This window comes from Eschscholzia californica, unplaced genomic scaffold (assembly GCF_041429995.1).
Source record: "Eschscholzia californica isolate CP2 unplaced genomic scaffold, dmEscCali1.0.p SCAF_2, whole genome shotgun sequence".
NCBI lineage: Eukaryota > Viridiplantae > Streptophyta > Magnoliopsida > Ranunculales > Papaveraceae > Eschscholzia > Eschscholzia californica.
In genome coordinates, this window is record NW_028238309.1 from 65,842,264 (window position 1) to 65,851,723 (window position 9,460).

The 9,460-nt window shown below is 36.8% G+C and overlaps 1 protein-coding gene across 1 annotated transcript; it reads left to right on the forward strand.

Moving 5' to 3' along the window:
• The first annotated feature begins 8,480 nt into the window (after positions 1 to 8,480).
• On the forward strand, positions 8,481 to 9,146 carry LOC147560446 (uncharacterized). The gene has a single exon (XM_086659288.1). The coding sequence runs from the start codon at positions 8,481 to 8,483 to the stop codon at positions 9,144 to 9,146; it is 666 nt and encodes a 221-aa protein (XP_086515414.1).
• Positions 9,147 to 9,460: the final 314 nt, after the last annotated feature.

The following is a 9,460-nucleotide window of genomic DNA, read 5'->3' on the forward strand; positions in this document are numbered from 1 at the left end:
ACCATGTTAGGATCTAGTCCGCTGTCTTGGAAATCAAAGAAGCAACATACGGCTGCTCGATCCTCTGCAGAAGCAGAATATCGAGCTTTGGCCACCCTAACATGTGAACTTCAATGGCTAAAATCACTTCTCCAGGATTTTGGTACCCAACACTCTAGTCCAATGCCTGTGCATTGTGATAACATAGCAGCTCTCCACATCGCTGACAATCCAGTTTTCGATGAACGAAATAAGCACATTGAAATCGATTGCGACTTAGTTCGTGAGAAGATCAAATCCAAACTCATTCTTCTTCAGTACATGCCGACTTCCGAACAACTCGTAAACATCTTTACGGAGCCACTTGGAGCTGAAGCCCTACAGAGATTAACTGGCAAGTTGGGCCTCATTACCATTCCTGCTCCAACTTGAGGGGTAGTATTAGGATAGGCGGTCCGCCTATCCACCCCGACTGGCCTCCGACCCGAACGGTTTAGTCTTAGGACTTATGGTTATCATTAGGGGTGGGAATTGGGCGGGTAAGGGCGTCCATGGGCACTTGAAGCATCGGGCTGGGCGGGTCGGGCACAAAATTTCAATAGCTATTAGGGTAAGCGGGTTAATTGGGCGGGCTATTTTGAAATTCGCCTTGCTCATTACCCGCCCAAGCCCATTAAGAAGTTCGGGTAATTCGGGTATGGGCGGGCGGGTAGCGGGTAATCTCATGACTTGAAAAAAAATATCACTTTTTCCTCTTTTTTATAGAATCTGGAAACACCTTTCCTGATTCTAAAGAGACAATGTGAGATTAAAACTAGACGTTATTTGTGTTGTTCCTTTTAGGAATTTAATCTCACATTGAAAACTAATGAAGAATTCTCATGAGATATAATATAAACTTACCCCACTCTTTGTCCCCTCAAAGCCAAGCCTACTTCAATATTCTACTAAGAATTCTCTTGGGCCATTGCAAAGCAATATATTGGGTTCGTGTGATTTCCCTTAAGCATATTGTTTACCATCTCAACTAAGCCTAGCAACATAGACAGCTGGGGCTTCATCAACCCATAAAGTTGATGTAATTAGGTTGGTTATCATTTGGTGAGGTTAAGTGGGTGCGGGCATGGGCGGGTGCGCGGGTAGAGGTTTTAACCCATGCCCGCCCACTAAAATTTGGCGGGCTGGGCGGGTTGTGCCCGAGACGGGCGCGGGCGTCCATGGTCATCGTTGGGCTCGAGTGCCCGTGGGCGGGTTCGGGCTCATGGGCAAAATTCCCACCCCTAGTTATCATTATTAAGATAACCATCAAGAGAGTTTTGTATTTATCAAATAGTAAGTTGTATAAGGATTAGTCTCCCAATATTATAAATAGGGTTGTATACTCATTGTTAATGAAAAAAGAAATATTTTACCAAGCTCTCTCCCTCTCTATTTACCATCCCTCTCTCTCGACTGACTCTCTCCCTCTCTCGCTTATCTATCTCTCTCTCACGGTTTCTCTACGTGAGTGAGAACTTCACAATAGCCACCAATGTTCTCATAATTGTAACTAGTATTGTAGAATCAAGAATCCGCAAGTCCACCATCAATGCCTATCTTTCTCATTTTGCCGACGATTCTGAAAGTCCAACAGTTCAATTGTTTCAGTCTATATCCAACACTTCGACCACAACCACCACCACAATTATCGATGATGCGACTGTAGCTCAATCTGTCATGGGAACATCCTTTGTTGTAATAGCATCAGTGACCCCAACTCCATTTTCAAACCGTCCATTAATTTCAGCCTATTTTCACAATCTCCTTTGTAGATAAAAAATGTAAGGGGTAGAATTAGGTCTGACAAACAAACAATTGGGTTAATTGGTTAGACTTTGCCTTAGGCCTCGTTTGGTTCCGCTAAAAAAAAGCTAAAAGCCAACTTTTAGCATATTTTAAGCGCTTACTGAAAACTTTACGCGTTTGGTTCAAAAAAGCTGTAGCTTATTTTAAGTTAGAAAATCTCACTTTCTCTAAAAAGCAGAAGCCATAATTTTGTGACTTTTTTATAGCTGTTTTTTAAAAGCTAGCTATGAAAATAAAATAAAATATTTATTTTTTTGTCACTATCAATAAAGAGGTAATTTCTAAAAAGGTCAAAATAATATTGAAAATGAGTAGAAAAGCACAAAACATTTGAAAATTATTATTCAGGTCAAAAAGTGTGCAAATACTAAAATACCCTTTTTTGTCATTTTGTGTAACTAAATTCTTTTATTTTTCTTTAAACTTTAAATCGATTTAACTTTTGTTTGAGATGTCGGATTTTTATAAAAATTATATATTTAGAAATGATTTTTCATTACCTTTCTAACAAGATCCACTTTCAATATTTTTTTTTCAAAAAAAAAACCCAGAAAAAAACGGCGTTTTTTTCCTTTACGTTTTTCTGCAAACGTGTTTGCAATAATCTGTTATGCAAACGTGTTTGCAACAATCTGTTATGCAAACGTGTTTGCAACAATCTGTTATGCAAACGTGTTTGCAACAATCTGTTATGCAAACGTGTTTGCAACAATCTGTTATGCAACCGTGTTTGCAACAATCTGTTATGCAACCGTGTTTGCAACAATCTGTTCTGCAAACGTGTTTGCGTATGCAAACATGTTTGCAACAATCTGATTTGCAAACATGTGTTTGCATAATATAAAATGCAAACTGTGTTTGCAAAATATAGATATAAATTGCGAACGAGAATTTTATGTACGGTATGCTTTTTTATTTGATTTTAAATTAACGAGTTACGGTTGTAGGAAATTTATAGTGCCTTTAAAAATCGATCTACTTATTGGAGTTTTAGCACTTTTAGAAAATCCAGTTCTCTTCTCCAAATCAATAAGGATAGAGAAAAATTAAACACATAGGATAGCCGATAGCTCAAGGGATATTTTAATGTGATGTGTAGCCAAAACTCTTCACCCAAACCTCATCTTAGACAAAGCAAGTTTTACCAAATGCCTTTACTTGAGTACCCCACAATAAAAAAGCTAGCATTTGGCATATAGTTCTACAACAGCTAACCCAATACTCAGTAATTGGATCAGTTTAGTCACATGACTACATTCAACTCACTAGTGGCAATTACATCTTTGCTGAAGCATCGACCAAAAATTATTAACTTACTGATGCAGGGAGATTTTCATCAGATATTCCAAGTATCTTGGATATGTTAAAATCTAGTTATTTTAGTAGCATAATATTTTTGTTAGTAGAGAATTATTATTTTTAGCAGTTTTATATTTTTAGGAAACTTTTTAGGTTTTAGATTCTAGTATTTTATTTATTTAGAAGTTGTTATTAGAATTTGATTAGGTTTAGGAAAGTAGTATTTTATTTATTAGAAATTGTTATTTGAGTTTGACCAAGATTAGGAAACCCTAATCTATATAATGAGGGCTTAGAAGTTGTTTCAGTCATTCATTCAATCAATAAAATTCAGTATTTTAGTATTCTTGTTATCAATTTCGGTTCAATAGTCTTTAGACGGAGTTCTAAGGCTTTTATCAGTTTTTCCGCTGCGTCAGTTGGCATCAAGAGCGAGGTTTCTCCTGGCTTAATGGCAGAAGACGAAGCTAGAAACACAAACCTCGACGGTGAACGAGGTAACAATGTCATGTGGGCAAAAATTGACTGTTTGAGTCATCAACTAACCCAAGTTATGGAGATGATTAACAACCTGAATGTCAATACAAACCCTAGGCAACCTATTAACAGAGAACGTGTTGAGGGATTCGCCCACAACCAAGCTGTTAATGGAAACGAAGGCAGAGAACAACCACTTCAACAATATGTTGGCAACCAAGAAAATAGAGGTAACTATTATCCTAACCAATTATATCCGCGTAGATATTATGATGAATACAAAATCAAGGAAGAAATACCACTCTTCAATGGTTATTTGTCGGTCGAAGAGTTCCTTGATTGGCTACATGAGGTTGAGCGGCAAGTGAATATGTCATATACTGTTCCTGGTGAACAGATGGTAAACATTATTGCTTGTAGACTGAAAGGAAGTGCTGCTGTTTGGTGGGATCAGTTACAACGTCAAAGAGTGGGGCAAGGAAGGGCTCCAATCCAGAATTGGCCGTCTATGAAAGAAAACCTGAGAGAGAGGTTCTTACCACAAGATTATCAACAACACTTGTTTATGACTTACCAGAACTGTAGACAAGGATTGCGTTCGGTGGGTGATTACTATGGGGAGTTTTCAAAACTGGCTCAAAGAAACAATATGGAGAACATTATAGAATATGAAGATGTTGTAGCAAATCGATTTTTAAGCGGATTAAAATTTAGTTTGCGAGAAAAAGTGGGGATAGTTACAGTATGGACTATTCAGGAGGCGTACAACTTGGCCCTAAAACTTGAAGCTGAGGAACGGGAATATAGGAAGTTTGGATTTCGGAGGGAAGAACAACCTCACTTAACTATTAAAAAGGTAAAAACGACTCCCTTAGAGAATGTTGAACCACCACAAATTGTGAGCATAGAAAATTCAAGTAATATTACTCACAAATCAAAATCTAACATTATTGTGTTCACAAATAAATCTCCTGATATCAATTTACACGGTAAGGAATTTGTTTCTGAAGAAATTATTCAGAAAATTGAGTTACAGAAAGTGGTTCAACCAATCGAGTCAAAGAAAGTTGTTCAGGAAATTGAGACAACGGACGTTGTTCAAGAAGCTGAAACAAAGGAAGGTGAAAAACTTCGGAAGTCAAACATTAGTCTAATTGAAGTTCCTTCATACGATGATCCGTTCTCAGAATTTGGCGAATCTAAAATTGTTTCACGTGGATTGATAAGTTGTTTTATTAGAAAGTCTTCATCGAAGTTCGTAATTTTCAATCACTATACTCATGATCTATACAAGTTTATTTTTGGAGTGAAAAGGGAGTTTGAATCACATCACAATTATAGTCCGCAAGTTTTCTGTGACTTAATAAAGTCTCCCGTCCAATCTGATAGATTGGTGATTCCCATGCACAATTCACGACAAAGTTTTCTCATGGGTATACCATTCAAGACAACCTTCCAATCAATCAGTAAACTCGAGGCGAGTTTCTTTGAAGTGGAGGAGACTGATGCAGGGAGATTTTCATCAGATATTCCAAGTATCTTGGATATGTTAAAATCTAGTTATTTTAGTAGCATAATATTTTTGTTAGTAGAGAATTATTATTTTTAGCAGTTTTATATTTTTAGGAAACTTTTTAGGTTTTAGATTCTAGTATTTTATTTATTTAGAAGTTGTTATTAGAATTTGATTAGGTTTAGGAAAGTAGTATTTTATTTATTAGAAATTGTTATTTGAGTTTGACCAAGATTAGGAAACCCTAAGTCTATATAATGAGGGCTTAGAAGTTGTTTCAGTCATTCATTCAATCAATAAAATTCAGTATTTTAGTATTCTTGTTATCAATTTCGGTTCAATAGTCTTTAGACGGAGTTCTAAGGCTTTTATCAGTTTTTCCGCTGCGTCACTTACACATCTCTTATGTACATTCACACGTTTAATTATACAATTTTATAAGTTAACGCAATAAAATAATTATTATGGTTTAACACATAACATAGTTATAGTGTACATTTAGGATATAATCCCAACAGTCTTCTTTATTAAAATCAAAGAATGCCACTAAACCAATTGATGACTGAGTAGGTGGGCTTTATATAATACTAGCCACAACCTCAATATTCATGATATCATTTTGAAAGAAAGTACAAAATCAGGTACAAGAAACAAAAAAAAAAAAAATAGATAGACGGAAGAAATTGTGTGGTCGACTTTAAGATCAAACCTTCAAAATCTAGTCTTAGCTCCTGCTTACTTGTGTCTCCCAAGCGAGTCGTTTTCACTCTTGATTGATCAAATAACAAGCTAGATGCAACTCTTGCTTACTAAAATAAATAATCTCCCACAAAACATTAACCTAATTGTCAATCAAAATTAAAAGGTTCACAAACACTGAAAAAGCCATGTAATCACATATCATGTTGTAAGTCGAGTCAACTACTGAACCTACCCAACTTCTAAATATGATATTTGAAACTTTACCTATCACTAATGTTCATCTGACTTTGTCGGAGATCGTGATTAGCAAAAGATAACACAAAATTGTGTTTCTAATTAGTAGAAGAGCAACACACGAATGGTATCCATGACTTACTTTTCTTTCATTCTTTACTCATCACCACCAGAAATTTTGGAGGAGAATTCCATTCTTTATCTTCACTAGTTTTGGTAGTTATCTCCAAACCCACAGAAGATGTTGGATCACAGGCTTGGTTGAACATCATCGTTTTCAGTTTTCGAGCTCTGTTTGCTTTCAAGATTATCCTCAGCTAAAACTTCTTAATGGTGTACGTAATTTCCCGGAGATTCATTCACAACTTCAGTAATAGATGGAAACTGCCGGGTCTCTGAAGATAGCATTATGAACATTTCCTAACTTAACATAAGCATCTAATAATGCAGTTCCAACTGAAGGCGACTTCTCGTAATTTGTTTTAAGGGCCTGGACATGGATCTGACTCGACGAAATAACTGATCAAGCTTAAGAATTGTAGAATATGTGAAATCATTTGGTCTGACACTTCTGTACTCATCTACCGAAAAAGATTAGCTGCCTTCTCAGTTCCATCATTCTGTAAGTACCCGGAAATCATGGTTGTCCATGAAACCACATTCCGTGATCCAGACATATTCGAAAATAGGCTAAAAGAATCATCTATTTCTCTGCACAAGATATGTTCTAATATTAGTATCAAATTCGAATCCGTTATGCAAACGTAAGATCTGTTCTAATATTAGTATCAAATTCGAATCCGTTCTTTAAAACCCAACAGTGTAGTTGTTTGGCGAAACTCAATTCCTTAAGATAAGCACATAGTTTAATGACGGTAGCAAAAATTAACTGGGTAAAATATACGCTATTCTCATATGATAAAATAGTTAATGCTTTCTTATCAAATTGATTTAATACCAAACCTGCAATGGTACCATTCCATGAAATTGCATCTTTCTCCTCCGTGGCCTGAAAAATCAGTTTAGCATTTTTAACTAGACCCTACTTTGAATACATATTAATCATAAAATTGACTACAAATGTTGTCGATCCGAACCCAAGTTTAATAACTTGACTATCAACTTGAATTCCTTTCTCAATGGTACCACTTGCTGCGGATGCGGCAAAAACCCTAGCAAGTGAACTGTTGGGTTTAATTCCTTCCTTCTGCATTTCAAGAAAGAGTTCTAAAGAGAGATCAACCATCCCATTCCGAGTATACCAAGCTAGCAAAATAGTCCAAGTAACTACATTTCTCTCAGACATTTCATCGAACACTTTCCTTCCATCTTCAACATTGCTAGTTTTCATGTACATATCAGAAAGAGTTCTAAAGAGATATCAACCAACCCATTCCGAGTATACCCAGCTAGCAAAGTAGTCCAAGTAACTACATTTCTCTCAGGCGTTTCATCGAACACTTTCCTTCCATCTTCAACATTGCTAGTTTTCATGTACATATCAACAACAGAAGTCCCAACAGTTATATCTACTTCAACAGATGCTTCTTTCGCCATTATAGACTGACCTTAGATGATTAATAAGCGATGATTAGAGGAAGATAGATTGTCTGAGAATGAGTATGGCGATGGTGAGAAGAGTACGAAGATGAATATTCAGGTGTTAGGAAGTTCAATCGAAGGGAAGAAGAAGAGAAGGAAACCCCCAAAAATTTTGGGTTTTGTGGGAGAGAAAGTGAGTTTTAGTGGACAAGGATATTTTTGGAAGGGAAAAAATAAAAAATGACCTGATTCTTAATTACCAATATTATTTCAAACCTTATGTATCATTACCAATAATATTGTGACAACTTTTAGTTAATTGAAAAAAATTATGGTTTTTTTGGTTATTTTGATAATTTTTTGAACTCAAATAGTCATTTTCCCATCAATAAACATCCACCACCATCACAACCACCCCACCACCTCTGCTACCACAATCACTTCACCACAATCACTCCACCACCTCTGACCATCACCCCACCACCTATGCCACCATTCCACCACCATCACCAACACTTCACCACTTCCATACCACTTCCGGCGCAACTCCATTGTTAGAATATAGCACCGACCAAGAGACAATCTTCGGGAGCAAGACTTACCCTAGGCGGTTTTGCTATTATGTAAAGTTGTTAATTATTGTAGTATTCATGAATAGGGAAGTTTTCCAATATTCCTAAATTACTTCTATATGTAAATCCCTTGTAAACCTATAAATACCTATGTAAATCAATGAATAAAATACATAGAGAAATCTTCTCACACATCTCTCTCTCTTCCTTGTCTCCTCTCTCTGTGTTCAAGCTATTATTATTATTCAAAGAGGTATTTCCCTCTTCACAAGGTATAAGAGCCAATTCAATTTTTTTTAATATCAATTTATTTTATCATGACTACTACAGAAGTCGATTCTGGAGACTATACTCCTAATTCTCCACCTAATCCAAGTATTCGATCATCTATTCTGTATGATGACAATGCCGCCGATATTTGGCGCAATTTATATGATCGGTTTCATCAAACAAATGCTCCTAAAGTGTTTCAACTTAAGCGACCCATATCTTCTCTCAAACAAGAATCGTTTGACGTCTCTACTTACTTCATTCACTTGAAATCTTTACAAGATGAGTTACAGTTTGTATTGGTTATCGAACCTTTCATATGCAATCATGGAAAGACATTCATTGATCGCTTTAATCAAGAGAGATCCATGAAATTCCTCCAAGGTCTTCATGACCGATTCTCCGCCATCCGGAGTCAAATATTGATAATGGACCCTTTCCCGTCCATTCTCAAAATTCATAGTCTCGTCAAGCAAGAAGAAATACAACAAAACATTATGCTTGACACATCGATTAATCCGGAATCGTCTTCACTTGCCGTCGGCAATCAAGGTTATGTTCGTCAACCTCGATCGGATCGAACTTCACGATCAGACAAGAGTGATATCGGTCCAAAATACCTCACCCTCTTTGTGATTATTATGGGCTTCATGGCCATGTTCGGGCCACCTGCTACCAGCTCCATGGCTACCCGGATGGTTCTCGACGCCTGAAGCCTAACACGGTTGCTGCTGTCTAAGACACATAGGTGCCTTTAGCAAACTTTATGTCCCTCGATCAATACCGCCACCTGGTCTCGTTAATTCAGAACCGTGAAATGTATATGGCATCAGTTAGGTTAGTCGGTTGATCTGTTCTTCTTGGTCTAAGTCGGATATGTGTGATCCGTTATAGGAACAGCCTTTATTGTAATAGCCCCCCCAATAAGAATACCATCCCACACCACCGCCAATAACAACATCATCCCACACCACCGCCAATAACAACACCCTCCCACCCCATAATTGTAACTACTATAAATATGTAA